Here is a 19203-nt window from a genome sequence, read left to right on the forward strand (position 1 = left end):
TATCGCGTAACGTTGTTTTATTAATAACGTCGTCGTCGTCGGTGACGACGACACAACGTCCGCTGATAAGATTTCACCGCTACATTGCCATGAATCAACTATATTGACGGTGTACATGTGTGAAAATAACATAATCGAAAATAATACATCGATTGCCATCGAAGGACCAACGTTGCTTGTGGTTGGTCTTCTTCGAGGCGGCTATTCGAAGCTTTTTAGAGCTCCTCCGTGGGTTTTAGGTCGCTTCCACGGTGTTCATTAGCCTTATCTATTATTGAATCGTTTCCAGTCGTTAAAGCTCTTTCTAGTCTCGCAAACGGGGCTAACTATAGAAAATGTAAATTCTTGAAACGTGACTTGTACAAGCTTGGTGTTGCACGCACATTTGAGGCTACTTCATCCGCATAGAAGCTTTACTTTTAAATTCAACATAATGTTACAATTGATGACATTCATATGAATCTACCGAAGAAGCGACTTATGTAGAATATTCATTCATTGCGCGAAGAATAGGCATATTGATAATAATACTTCGTAAGATACGCATAGATCGCGCATTGACGTATTAAAATATCATAACGATTCTTTATTATAATTTTCAAGTTGTAAGATTGATTGAAGTCAGACGTGGATTCATCAATAGCAATGCTGATGAAACGCGTTAATTAATCAAATTGTATCAAATACTGACGGTGGTTTGTCGTGGCGGCAAGAAACTACGAATGGCTCCTATCGAACATCTTGTCTCACGTCACGACCTGAAATTGTTTCTCGTCGTCTTTCATCGTCGTTGTCACCGGTCTTACAATCTATCGATCCCACAGGTGTGTCGAGAGTGTTCTCGAGCGATTGGATATGACGGACAGTACACTGCGACCTGTGGCAACGACGAAGAGGCTTATCTTCTCCTCAGAGTGAATCTCCCGATCAATCGACAGGACACGGAAAACATAACGTACGATCGGTACGTAGAACAGGAATATAGGCGCAGAACGGTGAGAGCTCCTGCCAGGGACGAAGAGCAGGCAGACAGCGAGAGAGGGAGAGAAAGAGAGGCGAACATCGACAAAGATGTGCAAACTAGATAGAAGCGAGACAGTGATACAGAATCGTCGAAAGGAACACGAAGCGTTCGCCGACGCCCGTCGACGCTCGGCGTCGCTCGTGCAATTCCGTAACAGCGAGGCGGGGTTTAGGCGGGGTCGATACGAGGCAACTTCGCGTTTCCGGCGTCGTCGTCATCGTCGTCGTCGTCGTCGTCGTCGTCGTCGTCCCTTAATCATGCTCTATCGAAACACCACGACGACTATCGCCACCGCCTCCCTCCCTCTCACCGCCTCGTCTCCCCCTCCTCCCCTCTCGCTCTCTGTTCCTTTCTTTTTATCCAACCTGCTCTTCTCTTCATCACTCTCCCAGTAATCATCTCTCAACTCGCTCTCGCGCTGTTTGCGCTCCTATGAACAACTCGACCGTCGGAGCGCAGCAACGTTACATCGCGGCGCGACGGTCTCGCGCGAAAGTCGCGATAATAATAAAGGAGGGAGAGCAGGCGGGGTGGAAACCCGAGAGGGGAAATGGAGAGTGCGCGAGCGCGGTATAGTATCCGCGCGTTCTCTCTTTCTCTTGCTCTCTTACCCTTTCTCTCTCTCTCTCTCTCTCTCTCTCTCTCTCTCTCTCTCTCTCTCTCGTGCGCCCCTCGGTATGGGTCCGTCGGTCGATCGACAGACGACGGTGTACGACTAGAGGACGAAGGGCAAGCGAAACTACGACGAGGAGGAGAACCTGACGGGACACGGTCACGACAACGATAGATCCAAGAGAGACGAGAAGACGTGCACGCGCGCGTGCGTGTCCAAATTGACACAACTGCTAAGATTACTACGACCATTATTACTATTGCTGCTCTACTATCAGTGCGCATCACGACATACGTATGCACGCACGCACGCATGCACGTACGCACGCGTGTCGTACGCACGCTCGCGCGGGCGTCGACGTGTGCCCTGTCGCGTTAGCCATGACGGCCACCGGGACGTGATGCTACGTGGTTATCACCGCGCGCCTATCTAACCGGAGAAGGACTCTGCGCGAGGTCGCGCACGACAACGAACGGGAGAGCGACGCCGAGTGCGACGAGTACGGGCGAACGCTATCGGACGCCTCAGAGCCGGGGCGCCGTCGCACGCCGACAGACAGAGCGGCGTTGCCACCTCCTCGCGGCCGCGGTCGCGGCCACCGCCGCCGCCGCCTCCACCACCACCGCCGCTGCCACCGCCGCCGTCGCACCGTCGTTGCCACGTCCGCTACGTTCCACCGCCGGGAACGACGACGACGACGACGACGGTGGTAACGACGACGACGACGACGACGACGACGACGACGACGACGAAGAGGAAGAAGAAGAAGAAGACAATCATCCTCTCAGCTTAGCCGCTGGTAAGCTGCCTCTGCCGCTTGCTGTTAGCTGGCATGTTACACTGTACAGAGCGGCCTGTATATCCGTGCGAGAGCGAATCGGTGCGATCCGCAGTGGTACGCGACGCGCAGTGGTACAATGTGTGATACGCAGTCGGTGTCGGTGGTGCTGTTACACGCTGCTGTGTAACGGTAGTAGGGGGCCCGTGGTGGCCCGGTCAAATAAAAGGCACGGTCCCCCACCTGAGAAGCCACTCGACCTCGAACCTCAGCCGTCACTTCTGGATCTTTCCGACTGATAAGGCGCCGCGAACGCCGCCTCGAATGAGCAAGTACGAGATATCGGCTACCTCGCAGTCGATCGGGCCTGTATATTTCGGAGTAAGGAAGCAGCATGAGAGAAAGAGAAAACGAGAGAGTTGTGTGTGTGTGTGTGTGTGTGTGTGCGTGCGTGCGTGTGTGTGCGTGTGCGTGTGTGTGTGTGTATAGGTGCGAGAGAGAGAGAGCGTATGTGAGCGAACGTTGGTGCAGTACGCCTCCCATAGTTATCGCGAGTGCTAATTTACAAATGTCGTGTTGCAATGATAAGTCGTGGCTGATGCATGTAGAAAAGAACGGTGTATCCCGTTGAAATCGCGACCGATCGAAATACGTATTGAGATAGAGGTACAGCGCAATCGCCAACTCATAGAAACGTAAACAAACTGCTTCAATCTTACGTGATACACGTGAGAAAAGTCACTACAGGTTGATAATGCTCTTTCATCCCTCTCTTTCTCCCTTTATTATTTATAATCACAGTTGCCTTTATCGTGTTTCGTTTCACTCGGTACCAGCGTTCAATTGAGAAAATCACAAACTGGATTTTCAAGATACTCTGTAGGCAAAATGTTTCGCGTTATACATTTTGTGTATTTTCTCTCTTTCTGTTTCTTTCACTCTTTTACCTCGAAACAAAGATATTACTACATCTCCAATATCTGTGGTGATGTGTGAATCAAGACCGTTTTATTTTTGCCTCGATATTAGGCTATTGGCATCTCGTCGATCGCTACATACGAATACAGAAGTAACATATAAATAGAGTTGCAGCTTTGCATAATTAAAACTTTGTTCTTGGACGGTGTTTCTTACAGACGTTACATTTGACGATGTGCATCCAATCGCGGCGTATCGATTCGAGTTTTTGTAACATCTATAAACCGTTATAAACCTACAGCCGATGATGATTATTTAAAAGTTTGAAACATTGGATAACTTCGAGAGAGCAAGAAAAAAAGAGGAAGGGAGAGAAAGAGAAGCACGATGCATATCCAAAACAGAATTACAACTGCGGAACTATTTGCCATAAGTCTACTGTCGCTAAGGAAAAATCGGCACTGAATTTCTTTGTTTTGTCCTCGAGTCTAAAACGCTCATTTGCAACGTGACCTTGCGCGCAACCAGATTCGCAACTTCCTCGCAAAAATGGACGCTTTCAGATAAGCTTGGCACTCCGTTCATTTATAACCATGATAATGTCACACACAAAACAATATTTAAACGTAAAGATGATAAGGATGATTATTACCTCACTTGCGTGAGGTTATTCTAACGGAACACACGCGATATTATTCTTCTTCTGACGCGTTTTTCTCGTAAATCATATATCATAGCACGACTTAATCCATATTTTCCTTTCAAATCTCGCGTGTCGACAAATTTTTGCGTCCAAACATATTTTCGGATTTTTCCGAGGATACTGGATAAATGTTACACACATTTTACACTTGTAAAATGTTAAAAGGGTTGCTTCATGAGAAATATCAATATTATATAAATTATATATCGTAATCCTTTGCACTCTTGCTCATTTCAAATAATACTCAGTATATCAGTCGATTTGCACTAAATTTTTTATTCGTTCTTTTTATACACAAAGATAAAAATGGCCATAACTTTCAAATTTCGTCAGAACTTGTCACGATTTTTTGTAAACATATGTTTAGATGATACTATGCTATATGATATGCATATATGCTATATGGGATATTTCGAAAATAAATAATCAAAACAGTATTATTTCAGTTCCGACAAGAGAGAGAGAGAGAGAGAGAGCAGACGCACAAGGGCAAAGGGTTAACTCTGAATCAAACGACGCTCGTTTTACATGGAAAATAATTCACCCGTGAAAGCGAGTCCTTCGACAATCGAGGCGGCGATCGATATCTACACGTAGACCGATAGCCATAGAGCCGGGGATGCCGATCGGTCGCTCTTTCGTCACACCGGTCGAAAAATAGACGCGCGTTCCAGCGCGACGTGAGTCACCGAACGCCCGTCACTCGCGAGCGAATCGTTTTCTTCGACCTTTCACGATAGACAGGAGCGAACAGAAGTCGGAATCGATCCGAATCCGTTTAACCTCGCGAGCTCACGGACGGTTTGTTTATCCGACGCGAGCAATGACACGTGACTCGATTTCCGACGAGTCACGGCATGCGAGGAACGTTTTCTGGCTTGGTGGCTGCGTCCTCTCCCTCTCGCCTCTCCGTCTCTCTCTCCCTCCCTCCCTCTCTCTCTCTCTCTCTCTCTCTCTCCCTCTCTCTCTCTCTCTCTCTCTCTCTCTCTCTCTCTCTCTCTCCCTCCCTCTCTCTCTCTCTCTTTCTCATTCTCTCCTGCAAACGAGGGAATAGAGAGGCAGGGCAGAGGTGCTCTCGCCCTCTCTTCCTCTTGCTTCTTCGCTGAGTCTCACGCGGCCGGCCTTGACGGATCATTCACAGACCGGAATCGCTTTCGCACGGATTCGTACGTCGCGCCGTACCGCAGGTACAGGTGGTGGTCGACTTTCGTTTTCGAAGGATCATTAACCTCCTCGCGCGCTCCCCGCGCCATGACAATCGGGTGGATGGCATATTAGCGGTTTGCAGTTCCATCGAGAACTTGCGGCAACGTCCGAGCCGGCCAACTTTCCCAGAACATCCAGCGGTTGGGAACCCAATTGGCGCCGCCACTCGGCGACGACGACGTTGTTGCACTTGCTACGATCTTTCGATATTTTTCATTTTACCAATTGTTTCTTGATGACATTTCCTGTAGTCGTTCCGAGAGTCCTTGGCAACACACTGGCTGGTGAAGCAATTTTTGCCTCGACGATATTCGATTGTTATTCTCGGCATCGAACCGCCTCGGGCGCGTTGCACGAAGCTATCTCTCGATTCCATTTCCCGCGCTAAAAGTAACTAATTATCTCGTTGCCGCGCGCAGCGCACGGCCCCAGACGCGGTAGTTTTCGATGGAACAGGTTCTGCTATTTTTCGAACGAGCCGCCGCTTTTTCCTTCGTCCGGCCGTGCGACGACAACTTTACGAGCACCCGCGATACTCCGCAAGCCTGTCGTCGTCGAGGAAGGACATGCGAGCAACACACACACACACACACACACGCTCACGAACACACATATACATATGCATAGCTGCACACATAGGCGCGTACTTTTCGCCGATCCAAAAGCATCTCCCTGGCTATCTCGCATCGACGCATCGGCAGGCAAAGAGAGGGGGAGACAGGGAGAGTAGAGAAATCATCCCCTTTAAGAGATAGACCTTAAAGCGCCGGCACGCTGACGCGTTTCCCCCTCGAATCTCGCGAGACACTCCTCCACGCTGCTCGCGTGTACGCACGTCGGCATTGTGCAGCGATGCGCGCGTGGAAGACGTGCGTGCCGTCGTTGCGCTCGCTCGCTCGCTCGCTTGCTCGCACGCACGCACGCACGCACGCACGCACGCACGCTCGTTCGTTTGTCCCCGCGAGAGCCGCGTCGTCGAGAGCGCTGCGATAGTGTAGCGACGACGATCGCGAGCCTGCGCCGTCGAGACCGCGCCAGTCTGGCGGCCCGAATTGCCGAGTTCATCCGCGGAGAACTTCGCCGAGCGAACACCGGACTGTCCACGTGTAACTCGCGCCTCGTGTAAAAGAGAGAGTGCACGGCGAGAGGAAGAGAAACCCTCCGATCGACAGAACGCTCAAAGGGACGACGACATTGAGTCTTAAAAGAGCGTCGAACACCTGTTAATACCGGCCGCACGCACGCCGCAATATTTTCGCCGGTGACGGATTAACGATCTGTTGTTCGCACAGCTGTTTCAGAGCCCACCGCTAATAGCATGGAAGTCGCGGGGAGGCCGAAGCCGCTGCTCAAAGACTTGAACGAACATATCATGTGCGGTTTGTGCCGAGGATACCTCATAGATGCCACGACCCTCGTGGAATGCCTGCACTCCTGTTAGTATGACTCTCTTCCTGTCAGCGTGACTGTCGCACACCAGATCAAGTTCACCCGGGGACCATGTGTTTCGTTCATGTATTTATGGCGAGAATAAAGGATCACAATGTGTGTGTGTGTGTGTGATCGTTGTGAATGGGTTGCGAACAACAAAGTAAGTGTCGCAAAACGTTTCTGTTAAAACACACCTATGTCTATGTATCTAGAATAGTTTTCAAATATTTTATAACAACTTAAAAGTTTTTCAGTGCATGAGCCTTCAGCCATGTTCCAGCAAGAAGATCTGACTACTTTCTCTTCATTGTTTCTCACGATAAATACAATAAGCACAAATGAGACACATGGACAACTTGAATCGGTATCTCTCATCTCATGTCGCGATTCAAATAAACACGCGATAAGACGGAATCCTCGCGCGGAGATAACGCGGTAACTCCGAGACATGTGGCGTAGTATTGCACTCGCTCTCGCGGGTCCTACGTTTCATGTCTCGCGGTCGTTCCCCTCATGTCGCGACGTCGTCGTCGTCGCCGCCCATTAGTTTGCAGAGGCTGCATCGTTCGGCTGTACAGCGGCGCCCGTGCGTGTCCAATTTGCGGCGTGAGGACTACGCCGCCGCTCCTGCCGGACACGCGTCTCCAACGACTAGTGTACCTCGTGGTGCCCGGGCTCTTCCGTTCGGAACTCCAACGGCGACGTCAGTTCCGCGTGGTGAACCCATTATGCCCGCCGTTGCCGCCTCCGCTCGGCGCCATCAACCTCACGTTGGACGACTTTGTCAGTCTGAGTCTGGAGCAGCTGGACGAGACTATATGGGAGGTTGGCCAGAACAGAGTGCGGAAGAGACGCAACGTCGTCTCGTCGGCATGTCGCCCGTGGAACGAGGATACCGTGAACGAGACGTCGCAAGGCGACGACAAGATGCGATACCTCAAATGTCCGGCAGCCGTCACGGTGCGTCACCTGGTGCGGCTGCTGATGCTGAAGAGAGGCTGGGAGGAGACTAACTTGTCGGTCGTCCACGGCATCACGAAAATCGAGATCATGTACCATCGCATCGGGACGCGTTCTCGCGAGAAGATACACCGCCTCAACCCCTTTTGGACGCTTCTGGACCTCGCATGTATATTCCGCTGGAAGAGGGTGAGTTTAATGGTTCGGCGGTTTAACGTTCTATATACCTTGCGATCGATCGTCCCGGCAGACGTGTCGGTTACAGAAGTCTACATTAACGATAAGAATATATTTACACGTCTCTAGCGCATTTTAGTATTTTGCGTCGTGGTTTCTTTTTTCAGTTCTTTTTTTTTTTATTATTTAACTGCTCACTGTATTCATAACGTCTGTATTGTATCTGTATCTGGTTAGTCGAAATAGTTATCTCCACCGACGCATATTTTGAGAAGAGAGAACTCATTGAGAAAGGTTTCTGCATGAGAATTCGTTCTCAAGCTCGGCTCGGAAAAGACACGCAACATGCTAAGAATCAAGAATGTAGGTATGGAGGTAATTATGGAGACCTGCGGAGAACAACGTCGGGCCAGGCATGCTTTGCGATTATAAATGAACGAAAGAAGAATAGAGGGTACAGTAGGAAGTCCGCTGGGGCCCGGCCTCCATAGGACTAACTTGGAACCAATTGGACCGTACGCTCCGCAGGCGGTCTATATTAGTCTCCGTAGAGAGAAATGTCCATTTTGAGGTCAGCAGCTGGGTGTTCTTCCTTGCGAGAATTACGGTACTTTGGCTTGGTTTGATAAACTACGAATAACGCAAACTTTAACGCAATAATGTATGACACGTGTATAATGTCCACTTTTTTTCTTCGCCGCATTTGTTGTACCGCCTGCAAATTATTTTTAAGGTACAAATTTTGCAGACGAAGCCGCGTGTAATTCTTAAAGAGCTCTCTCACATTCTCACAAAGTATCGTAAAAATTAAAAATAATAATTTTTTTGTGGAGGGTCATTATTTATTGCCGGTTACTTGTAAAGCACTGTATCTTCGCCGAATGCAAAAACAAAGTCTCGTGGTTTAATTTGTTAGCCGATTATCTCAAGTCTCCACCTCTAAGCGATATCTAAACGACCGGCTCCGGTTACACTTTATACTCGCTAAGGTCGAACTCCAGCTCGACGATGCGCGCACGTTATCAAAGGCGGCGCGGCGGCCGTCTGTTACAGATGGCGCCGATGAAGCTGGTCTACCGATTGGTGCGAAAGGAGGAAATGCTCTCGATATCGGAGATCCCGTCAAACTACGTACAGCCGAAGGAAGCTCAACCGGCGATCGAGAATATACCAAGACCACCGACACCACCGCCCAGTCCGAAACCTAGTCGCGAGCCGGAAGTGGAAGCTCGCCCGACCCCGGAAAGCAACACAAAGCTACCTCGCGCTCTGGAAAGCAGCGTCGATCCAGATAAAGAGACGAAGTCGAAAAAGCCACGCTGTGAGGTGACACCAGTTATGCGAACCCCCGATCCACCCGCCAGTCTTTCAACAAGAAACCATCATCACTCAGAGGGAAGCACGAGGAGCAAAGACATGGGCAGGTTGGAACATCGGAAACGGCGCAAGCGGCGAAACAAACGGGTGATTGCGGAGATCACCACGACGCCGCGCGAAGACCTGTTGAAGCTGAAAGTCAGACTGACACCGTGCCCGCCGAGAATCACTTCCAGCGGGGGTAGCAGCGGTGGAGGCGGCGGTAGCGGTGACAGCGGGCGTTCGAAGGAGAGGTTGCTGCAGTTGCGGGCAGTGAGGCGCGAAAAGCTCAAGGCTATCAGTAAGCAACGGTCAGCTGCTATGCGTTCTTCTCCGTCGGTTTCTCCTCCCTTAATCCATTCTCCAGACTGTGAAGAAACAAGTGCCAAGGATGGATACGCGGTAGAGACAGAGGAAACGATCGAGGATATCATCGACAGCATCCCCGACGAGGTCGTGCGCATCGCGCAGAGTGAAGATAACACTGTCGTTGAACGAGTCGCGATCAAAAACGAAGTAGAGGCGAAGGAAAGGGAAGAGAGGGAGAAGGAGGAAGCGAGGGAGAAAGAATTGAGGGAGAAGGAAGCGAGAGAGAAGGAATTGAGGGAGAAGGAAGCAAGGGAGAAAGAAGCGAGGGAAAAGGAATTGAGAGAAAAAGAAGAAGCGAGGGAGAAGGAAGCGAGAGAAAAAGAAGTGCGAGAAAAGGAAGCGAAAAAATCGAAGAGTAAGAGCGAATCGCCGGAACGAACGAAGAGAATAACGGAGTCTCCGAAGAAAGACGAAGAGATCCTACGGCGGCTGGGTCTGGTCGCAGTGAACGAGGCTATCGTCGGACTACGCGACAAAATGAAGCAGCGCTCGCAGCACAGTATCGACAAAGCGAACAGTCTGGATCGCGAAAGGCTAGAGAAACAGTTGCGCGAGAGCAAGGCTAACCGTGTCCGGAGCCTGCTCGCGGAGAAACAGTTGCGCGACGCGCTCAAGAGCATCATGTCCAAGACAAACGAGGAACGCTCGTCCGTTAGCAGCACGTCCGTCCCTGCAAGTGCTGCTGCAGCGACCGCTTCCGCGACTGTTCCCGCGGCAGCCCCCGCGGTAACAGTCGCGGCAATTCCTGAGGTTACTTCTGCAGCCATCCCCCCGGCAACTACTCCTGCAAATCCCTCGCCCGCACCCGCAACCGCGCCAAAGAAGAAGGGTCCACCACCGTTGGCACCTTTGCGCGTCGCAAAGCCCTCTGGCTTCGCCACGACCAGCGGCATGCTGGTGTCCAATGCTTCCAAGTACGAGACGCCGTTGGACCTCAGTAGCGGAGGTACCGTCAACGACAACGTCCTTGATCTGTCCGCCACATTGACTACCGGCAGTAGTCTGCCAATTTCATCTTCATTTTCATCATCCACGTCCTCCTCCTCCTCCTCCTCCACCTCCTCCTCCTCCTCCTCTTTGTCCTCTTCCTCCTCCTCCTCCTCCTCCTCTTCCTCCTCCTCTCCTTCTTCCTCCTGCTCTTCCTCATCTTTGTCCTCCTCGTCGTCGCCATCATCGAGGCCGCGCCCTGTGATAATCTCTGATACCATAATTCGCAAGGCCAAGGATCCGGATCAACGCAAGGGGCAGGAGTCAAACCTAAAGACCCTCTCGGAAGCTGCGGTGTCCGTCTTGGGCAGCTGCCTGACTGGGAAAGAGCAGACGGAGCCGCTCGCGTTAGCTCCCACGAACATCGCCGCTGCCAACAAGGTCGCTCTGCGCATTCCTCAGCCGCATCAACGTATGTCCAGCTTCCGCGTGAAGGTCATCAAGCCGAACCTCGGCATCCGGCAAATCCCGAATCCCCAGGCAGTGGTAGCCTCCCAGTATCGTAATCAAAGGTCTACTTTCTTCAACACTGTCTCCCAGCAGCCGCCGTAAATGTCTAATTTATTTTTCTCTGTTTTTCTCTCTCTCTCTCTCTCTCTCTCGTCCGTTCTTTCCCTTGCTCCCTCTCGTCTACCTATCACCCTCCCCACCCTGCAGCCGTGTCTTATTTTCGTCGCGTCTCAACGTCGACGAAGAGACTAAACGACGAACGTCACGAGAGACGGAGATTCCTATAGGATATTCCCAAAGGCTGTAAGTTATCCACGCGTTGTATGTTTCCTTCTAGTTTCTGCAACGACGACGACATGCGCGCAGTGACATAATTAGGTCGAAAAACTCAGGACGATCTCAGAGCGGAGGGCACGCTGGCTCATTCGCGACTTCTTTCGCGATCTTATTTAGAAACACAGAAAGTTTGTGTGACCTTGTAGACCCAGTCGTAAGTACCACCTTCTCTCATTATACCTTCTCATTAAATCAAAATATGAACATCACTTTTGGACTTTTTTCGCGCATTAATCGCTTCGCGATTTCCACGAGAAAACGAGATCAGGTCACCGAGCAGAGAAAATGTCTTTTAAAACAGTCACATTTCTCACACATCACGTTTGTAACAATCGGTGACGGTGACGCACGGTCTCTCATGGTCGTCCTAGTGTCACCTTCGACCCGATTACGTCACGGCGCGTCTTACCCTTTACGACACAGTAGGGAATCTGATATTGTGCGTCGGATTATTGTTACCTAGATATATCAAAACTGTACATGTCTGTAATGCATATGCCTGACCTCTTTGTCGGCGGCGATCTATATACTTACGGTTACCGCGGATCGATCTGATAAGACGGGCTATCGCGAAGAATCCGTCGCGTGATCAGTATTCAAGGGAGATGAATTAATCGCGTGTGTGTAGGTCGAGAGAGGGAGCGAAGGAGGGAAAGAGAGAAAATGAGAGATGGAGCGAGAGAGGAGGAGGAAGGGAGAGACAGAGAAGAATTAATAGTTGGGATGGTAGTCGAATGAATGGACGACTATGATAACAGAGAGGAACAGGTGACAGGTAGTAGTCGTCGACGTCTGTTGTTGTCGCGTTAGGACCGTGTGAATGCTCACAATTGACGAGGAGAGACGTGCGAGCAAGGGGTTCGAGTCCGATTCTCGAGTACTTGAAGATTCAATTTGCCGGCGAGATTTCACTGGTATTTAGCCCGACAAAGTGGGTGGGATGGGGGAGGGGGGAGATTGAGGTGGTCACGGATTGGCCTAACAAGCCGAGTCTGCCGAGTTTGTTATGTACATATATATTTATGTATATTTTATTTAAGTATTATGTCGCATCTTAGATAATTTGTCGTTGTCGTTTGATTAAAGCTTCGTTCATCGAGAGTATCGTTGATCGATGCTTACCGCGCAATGTTCGCGCGACGTTACGCGTATCCGTAGTTGTTGAGAATTTTTTACTTATCAATATGTTGTTTCACTCGCGGAATGTTTTCGAAGTACGTTCGCTTTGAGCGAGAACGTCGCAAGTGCGCCGAAACAATTACGAGACGTGATCGGTCTCTGCTCTTTCTCTCTCTCTCTCTCTCTCTCTCTCTCTCTCTCTCTCCCTCTCATTCTTTTGTTTCACGATGGCTCCAACTAATGATTCCAAAGATGTAAATAACATAATTGAGTTCGACCGTACTGCACGGAGAGAGCGAAAGGTTGTTATTGTCCAAGTGTCCACGGCGCGCGATTTGAAATTCGCTTCCACGAAAGCAGCTCGAGTCTCGAGCGAGCTAGACGAGAGCACATTTCGCGCGCGAGTGTTCACACGGGTCTACGTCGGATACTGACCTCCCCTTCATTTTCTCCTCATCCTTTTTACAATTAGCAAAGTATACACATAACTCGTAGAGATGCCAAAGAACACCGGAGAACGTGTGCAATGTATTAGTGCAATTTAGTCGTCATTTAATATAATATATAATCGATCAGTCGCTCGGCGTCACAACGCTGAGCCACAAATTCATGGTAAAAGGTAGGTGGTAGTTAGGTTAGGTAGCTAGATAGTCTCGTGCGGACAGTGCGTGTGTGTGCGTGCGTGTGTGTGTGTATGTGTGTGTGTGTGTGTATGTGTGTGTGCGTGTGTGTGTGCGTGTGTAAGTGTAAGTGTAAGTGTAAATCGAGATCCCCCGCGGCGGAATTCCCTTTGTTGCATGCAATGTGCGGGAGACGAGTTACGGATGTTTTTACTACTACGCAGCGCAGCCTTTTTTTTTTTTTTTTTTACGAAAATTACAAAGAGAACGTACGACCGATTGAACCGATTGCACGCAGCGCAACCGCGCCGAGATCGCAAGGGCGCGCTTTGATACGCGGTGATGACCGGGCAAAAAGAGAGAAAGAAAACAGTACGTTCTCGGATTAACAGCTGTTACCGCTTAGAAACTAAGCTGACCGATTGTGAATCGCAAGAGAATTGCAAATCTCTTGCGTTTGGAAGAACGAAGCGTTCGCGCTTTCTTCCATGAGTCCCGTTTTTACTCTTTCGAAGACCCGTGCGATTTTTATATGTTTAGAGGCGAAACTAGCATTCCCGACTTCATTCTTTTTTATATACATATATACATATATATATATATATACACATACATGTAGGATCGAAGATGTACGGTCTCGTTTCGTCTTTCACTGCATGGCATTTCCAGGTAATGACGCAATGACGAATCCAACGTCACCATGACCAATCGAACTCTCGGATTTCTCAGAGATTTTCAAACGCCTTCAAGTCCGCGTTTTTTCATGAGATCCTTTTGAAAAGTGTTATCGCGAGTTTCGAAGAGCGCCGAGAACGCGAGTTTCGCTTCGAGGTTCCTCGTCTGTCAGAGTTCACGCCGTGAAGAGCGAGTTGTACAATGCCTTGAGCACCACACGGTCATAAGAAGAAATATTTCGATAATCCAACCGCAAAAGATACAGTGATATCGAACGAGCGACATTGATGAGTCGCCAGACGGGAACAACTAGTCGCGCGACGCGCGTCCTCGAGGAGACGCGAGTGCGAAAATGTTCGAAACATCCGTGAAGAGACCAAGTTTCGCGTCCCGTTTTCTCACACGTGTAATATAAATGTAATCGACGTAATCGTTGGGACGACATGTAACGGTAACTGCGCGTTAGAAAGTACGTTATTAGAGTCGCGCGCGCGCGTCAGACGGACACGTTAATTGCGATCTGAAGAATACAAATGCGCGCTCGGTAGCAAGCTGCCCGAAGCGGTTTTAATCTGCTTTCAGGGACCCTTTGTTGAAAATGAATGCATTCGAGTCGAGAGAAACTGACTTAATTTTCAAGCGACGCGAATACGCCGTGCTGTCAAACATTTGACGGAACTTCTGTTTTTCTTTTTTTTTTGTTGGAATTTTGCAGTGAATATTTATTCACGGTAATGACCGTCTTGTTTGATTTTCAGAAGACTAATCGATCGTGTCTGAACGCTCACATGCGTGTCGGTGTCCTTGAAAAAGATTAAATTTCGTCGAACGGTCGCTTCTTCGTCGCGCATAGCGTTATTTCTAAGTCTCCCCCTGCAGAGAAGTAACGATTTTTCACAGTAAAAACGTCCCGGTACGACACACATATCGCAACGAGTCCGCGGCGATAAAGGAAGGTGCACTCGATTTAAAGGAAACTTGAAACGACTGTAAGAAACCGGCCGCTACATACGCCGGAACGAACTCGCCGGCATACGAAGCCACTTTCGATTTCTGCATTAACAGTACCTTCCTAATACACAAGTCTGCCGGCGTTTCGCGACGGACGAGACCGCGTCGAAAAGCGTGATTGCGACCAAATACCAAAACCGAGAGAGGAGTATTAAAAGTGTGTTTAGTATGTCTAATATCCGTAGCTGAGCGTATCGAAGTAAGCAAACAGTCCTAAATGCCAAATATAATTTAAATCCAGCTAGTCACAGTCACAGGATCTACCTGCTCCTGCTGGTTCTTGATAGAGAACGAAGTAATGGAAAATAGTGGATAATATTTTGCGTATTCATATAGATATTCTCCCGAGAGAGATCACGGCGGCGGCGGCGGTGCGAAATAGACGCGGTGCGCGAAACAGGCGTTACCGATGAACTCGTTCGCGAGCGCAACGACAAGATTTATCCTCGGGCGGGAGCTGCCGAATACGGAAGATTGGAAAGCGCACAATGTAATCGCGTGAGCGCAAAACGAATTATGTTCGTTGCTTTGGAAGTTTCATCGCACGGAGCTGAAAAAATAGAGAGAGAGAATGTTCTCCCACTCTTTTCACACATACGTGCGGCATCGAAGCAGAGAAATGACCAGAGAGAAAGAGAAAGAAGAGAGAGGGAGAGAGTGAGAACGAAGAAAAAATAATATGACGTGAATAAATACGGTGGGAAGGAAACGAGAGGAGAGAAGAGGAACACGGTCAACGGATGCGAGATAGATCGAGAAGAAGGGAGAGGGAACAAAAAGGGAAAGCCAGCGCGGTATTATCGTTAACAAACTCGATTTCCCGTAATGAAGGTAATGTCAATTAACCGCCGCGAACACGCATTCGTCGTCGGTGCGATGCGATGACGCGCTTTGGAAAACGCGAGGAAAGAGACTGAGGGAAAAACGAAATCAAAATTGCCACTTCGCGAGCGCAGTCACGGCCGGTCCTCGCTTTCAACTCGCGTCGGACATTCAGAGGGACCCACAGTTAGATATCTCAGGAATATTTTTCTATCACGTTTCTAAGCGAGATCGCGTTATGTGCGCAAATTCCTCATTTCGCGAGAGCGACTCACCGCGTCGAGTCCTGTCGGAAATTGCGAACTTGAACAAAGTCACTGCGAAAGAGTCATGCCGAGATAGAGCCATTAGCGCGCGTATTCAAGAATGTACTAAATACTATCGATCACGGGAAATAGTATCGATCACGCTATATGAATACGCTCATGAAATATCATGACCATACGTTTGATGAGCAAACAATGTCAAAGAATCGAACATCTTCGACACGACCTTCGCGAGTCCGTCTTGCCGAACGCGAGTGTGGCGATACATGAGAGAAAAAGACGAGATAAAGGCTCAAAGATATTCAAGCGGAAGAGAAAAATTAAAATAATACAAGGCTCATAAGAGTCGTACACGGGAAATTGCTTGCGTAAAATCGAGTGGTCGAAAACAAGTGAGTGGTCCATGTTTTTCATTCACGCAATCAACTTTCTGCGTTCGGCCCGCTTAGTCTTTTTAATTTGCCCGCGTCGTTTTAATTTGTTTCAAAAGAATCCGTCTCGACGCGTAGCGGAGAAAATAAAGGCGATTCTGTACGGCTTCTTGTTCCCGGCGTCGTCGTTGTCGTGATCTAACGCGATTGCACTGCGACACGTTCCAATCTCATTCGATGATTACCGCAAGTAGTCAATTTGTCGTACGACAGAGAGAGAGAGAGAGAGAGAGAGAGAGAGAGAGAGAGAGAGAGAGAGATAAAGAACGGATAAAATAGCAGTGTTCGAGCCTAAATTCGCATTTCTTTGAAATTTCGACATAGGAAAACACAAGACTCATCGTTAGTCGGCGCGTTACTTCCTGCCTTCTTCCGCAAATGTTGATTCACCTCACCGAGCGAGGGAGATCTCTCTCTCTCTCTCTCTCTCTCTCTCTCTCTCTCTCTCTCTCTCTCTCTGGAGCGCGCATGTGTGTGCACGGACAATCCTCCGCGAGGATGACGGATCGAGAAGTGGCTTCGTTTGGAAGAACAGCATAACACGATGGGCTCTCCTCACGCGCAACAACTTCTAAGATCTATCCGGACAGATTCGCGCAATGCAACCAACATAATGCAGACCTTGAAAATGAGTATACAAATTTGCACAATGCACACGCGAAAAGAATTTATTCAGTCATAACCCATGCATTGAAAGGACATCTCCTTTGCGTTGGATACACGCGATTTCTTTATGTACACGCATTGTGTGACTGTGTGTAAGTGTTTGTCCGAGTAGATCTCTCGAAACTACCCAGACAGACTTGCATAATTGCATAATCTCATACGCGCGGATCAACCAATTATGATCCGTGCAAAGCGGACACGTCCTTTGTATTAGACACACGGATGGGCCGGGCCGACTTCCTTGTATGCGTATGAATTGTGCGATTACGCGAGTTTGTCTGCGTCTGCGTAAACCCTTACCATTATCGATCCTATTATCGCATATAGTAAACGTGTCATATTATCACAGTATTGCGTTCCGCAGTGGACGCGCTCCGCTCGAGTCGCCCAGTGTTAGCTGTAGATGACTGCTGTCGTGAGCGATCTTCACCGTCGCTGCGCGCCGAATCGCGCGGCGACGGACAATGTACTCGCCGCGTCTTTCCTATCGTCTGCTCTTGCTGCGCGCAGCAATCGATATTAATTAATCGATGAGACATGAGCACGTGTCGGTATGCGCGGCACGTGCGTATCGTGTGGCCGACGCGTGTTGCACGCACCAGAGTTGTGTCCGAACTACTATAGGGTTTACGCGGTAAATTGCGCGAGTTGATTCGTCGCTCGTTATAATCTTGGGAGAATGAGTCAGCGTTCCTTGAGAAAAAAGAAAGAAAAGGGCAAAAAGATTCGAAAACGGTACTAACGGCTCCTAAAATCAAAATCGGTGATAACGAAGGTGATGAACGCACGGAAATCGATTTTGCGATGTGCGTGCGTGTGCGTCTCTCTCTGAGTATGTTCGTCTGTATGTGTGTGTATGTGTGTGTGTGTGTGTGTGCGTGTGTGTGTATGTGTGTGTGTGTGCGCGCGCGCGCGTGCGCGCAGGTGTGTATATATTGCATTATAACGATATATCTTTGACACTGTTGATCGTTTGAATGTTCTAATCGATGGGAGGAATGTCGCAATGCGCGCGCTCTTCGAACGCGCCTTCGAAACGGGATCATCAAATTGAACTGAGCCGCGAAAGGCTTTGAAGGAGCAAAAAGTCTCGCCGGAACGTGAATGGCAGTAAATGTCTATTGCGCATACTCATTAGCTTACTGTGACTCCGTCGTTCCGTTATTCAGCTGCTCCGGAGTCACATCGCATTCTATACTGTAGGAGTATTGCTCGTCAATAAATCATAACGTGTACGACATGCGAGTGTCGAGTAGCTCCTTTTAATCACGCACATCTCTCCTCGTCCTGTACAAGACAAGATATAAACGAGCACGATTTAATTGACAACGGCAGATGTCCCGTGAATTCTTGCCCTCGCACATTCGCCATCCAAGACCGATCTAAAAGTGGCCGATTTTTTTAACAATAATGATAATTAATTAATTTCGAGGCGATTTTCCCCGTGAAATCGTGCTCGAAGATGACGAGACTGTACAAGCATCTGCGTGTACTTACAGTAGTTCCGTGTAAAGTCTCGTGCCCCGTCATCTCCGAAGCCTCCTCGTCCTCTGGAGCGATTGTTCCACCTGTTCGCAAATTACAAGATGCAGGGCTTATAAACGTTTGCATCGAAGCTACAAGCATTTAGCAGAGCCGAGGACGATTAATTGAAGCGTATTAAAATCACCGACGAACATCTCGCTGGCGTTGTTTCTACTGAAATTGATAGCTTGATTGCAGGCGAGAGTGCGAATTGTTTTCAGTTAGCTTGTAACATTGTACTTCTCGGTATCTCGTTTTTTCTCGGCCTTGTCGCGTCTTAACGGTGATTAGCGTTATATGTTCATCAGCGCGCGCGCGAATTCTTAAACTTGTTGTATCTTAACGTTTTCATTTTTGTTACTTTGCATTATTGTGTCGTATGCATGTGCGTGCATGTGTGCGTGTAAACACCATGAGGGCTATGAGACAACCAGCCTGTTCACCACCCCCTTCGCCAGCTGGCTCGTTGGCCAGGGGGCTCCGCCTCCGGGACCCCTGCGCGATGGGGACGATTTACGTATTCGTGCAGTGCGAAGGGAAGATCACGCAAAGTGGTGGTGTCACTCTCCCAGTGTATAACTACGCTGAGATTAAATGACATAATTAAGAAATGAGAAAAGTAAGAAATTTACGTAGGCTAGTACCTAATTATACTATTGAGACTATTCTGCCGGTCGCTCTTAATTTCATGTACACCGTGAAAGGGGGGGGGAGTAACGAAGTTCTTTTATTCTTTCCTTTATGTCGCGGTCCTTGGCCTT

General features: G+C 49.1%; 1 protein-coding gene across 4 annotated transcripts; it reads left to right on the top strand.

Moving 5' to 3' along the window:
* The first annotated feature begins 826 nt into the window (after positions 1 to 826).
* On the top strand, positions 827 to 13130 carry LOC105181633 (polycomb group protein Psc). Of its 4 annotated transcripts, XM_025306721.1 has the most exons (5): positions 2257 to 2436; positions 6535 to 6678; positions 7221 to 7822; positions 8864 to 10481; positions 10754 to 13129. In XM_025306721.1, the coding sequence occupies exons 2-5, from the start codon at positions 6561 to 6563 to the stop codon at positions 11026 to 11028; spliced, it is 2613 nt and encodes an 870-aa protein (XP_025162506.1). In that variant the 5' UTR covers positions 2257 to 2436; positions 6535 to 6560; the 3' UTR covers positions 11029 to 13129. The 4 variants fall into 4 exon arrangements, with proteins under 4 accessions (XP_025162504.1, XP_025162506.1, XP_025162503.1 ...); XM_025306719.1 differs by lacking the exon at positions 2257 to 2436 and adding an exon at positions 827 to 964 and having other exon boundaries at positions 8864 to 13130; XM_025306718.1 differs by lacking the exon at positions 2257 to 2436 and adding an exon at positions 2477 to 2796 and having other exon boundaries at positions 8864 to 13130.
* Positions 13131 to 19203: the final 6073 nt, after the last annotated feature.

This window comes from Harpegnathos saltator, unplaced genomic scaffold, assembly GCF_003227715.2.
Source record: "Harpegnathos saltator strain DR-91 unplaced genomic scaffold, Hsal_v8.6 scaffold8, whole genome shotgun sequence".
In the NCBI taxonomy this organism is placed as follows: Eukaryota; Metazoa; Arthropoda; class Insecta; order Hymenoptera; family Formicidae; genus Harpegnathos; species Harpegnathos saltator.